This window comes from Trypanosoma theileri, assembly GCF_002087225.1.
Source record: "Trypanosoma theileri isolate Edinburgh chromosome Unknown TM35_Tth_24_V1, whole genome shotgun sequence".
NCBI classification, from domain to species: domain Eukaryota; phylum Euglenozoa; class Kinetoplastea; order Trypanosomatida; family Trypanosomatidae; genus Trypanosoma; species Trypanosoma theileri.
In genome coordinates, this window is record NW_021639866.1 from 132,168 (window position 1) to 133,192 (window position 1,025).

At 37.0% G+C, this 1,025-nt stretch overlaps 1 protein-coding gene across 1 annotated transcript; it reads right to left on the minus strand.

Annotated features, from left to right (window-relative positions):
- Window positions 1–315: 315 nt before the first annotated feature.
- Window positions 316–948, minus strand: TM35_000241520 (uncharacterized protein; the record flags this gene model as incomplete). Its single annotated transcript, XM_029027564.1, has 1 exon — window positions 316–948. The coding sequence occupies one exon, from the start codon at window positions 946–948 to the stop codon at window positions 316–318; it is 633 nt and encodes a 210-aa protein (XP_028881068.1).
- Window positions 949–1,025: the final 77 nt, after the last annotated feature.

Sequence of the window (1,025 nt, forward strand, 5' to 3'; positions counted from 1 at the left end):
TTTTTTTTTTTTACTTTTTCTCTTTCTTCTCTCACTTCTTCCTCTATCATTCGCCTCTCTCTTTCTCTCTGTGTGCGGTGAATGAGGGAAAAGAGACTACCAGAGATAAGACGAATCCAAAAACAAAACAAAAAAGAAAAAGAAAAAAAAAATACATGGAGTTTGGTTTATTCTCTCATACCCAAAACTCTCTCTCTCTCTCTCTTTCTCTCTCTATCCGTGCATATCTATTCATTAATTCCAGAGAACTCTCTTTATCTCTATCTCTATATCTATCTGTTATTATTAGTATAAGGATCATCCGTCTCTCTCTCTTCACAACATGTGTGGAAGAGCAAACATAAGCGGAATATCAGGAGAAGCTGGCAGCATTGTACATCCATACAAATTCACACATTCAAGATCTCTCATTACGTTTGCATTTGCAGACTCTACAGATCGCAACAATTCCTCACAGTTGGAGGCGGGGTATTGTATAGACATTATATCCTCATCAAAACAGCGCTCTACACTGTTACTACCATCAGTACTACTACTACACCCATTACAAGTGTTATTCATTATATTAGTATGATAGAGTAAACGGAATTGTGATGGGTCCTGCAGAGTTTCTTCTTTTTCTTTTTCTTCTTCTTCATTATTGAGAACATTACACATTCCTCCAAACACCATGTTATCTTCTTCTGTTCGTTTCCTCTTGCGTGATTCCCTCTTGTGATTCCCATCATGATAACTATTCCTCTTATCATAACTCTCTTGTACGTACAACTCGTCTGATGGCTGCAGAGAAACTCCTCCACATATTTTAAGAGAATTGACAACTTGTCCTTCTTCTTCTTCTTGTTGTTGTAATAATATTGGTGTTGTTGTTGAGATTGGAAATGATTTCTTACCAACAATTGTGTTGGTGACGTTTCGGCCGAATTCACGCGGGGTTTGAATGTTCATGAGCACTGATTTCTCACAAATCCCTCTCTCTCCTCTTTCTATTACCTGTATAGAATTGTACTAAGAAAAGAAAAAAA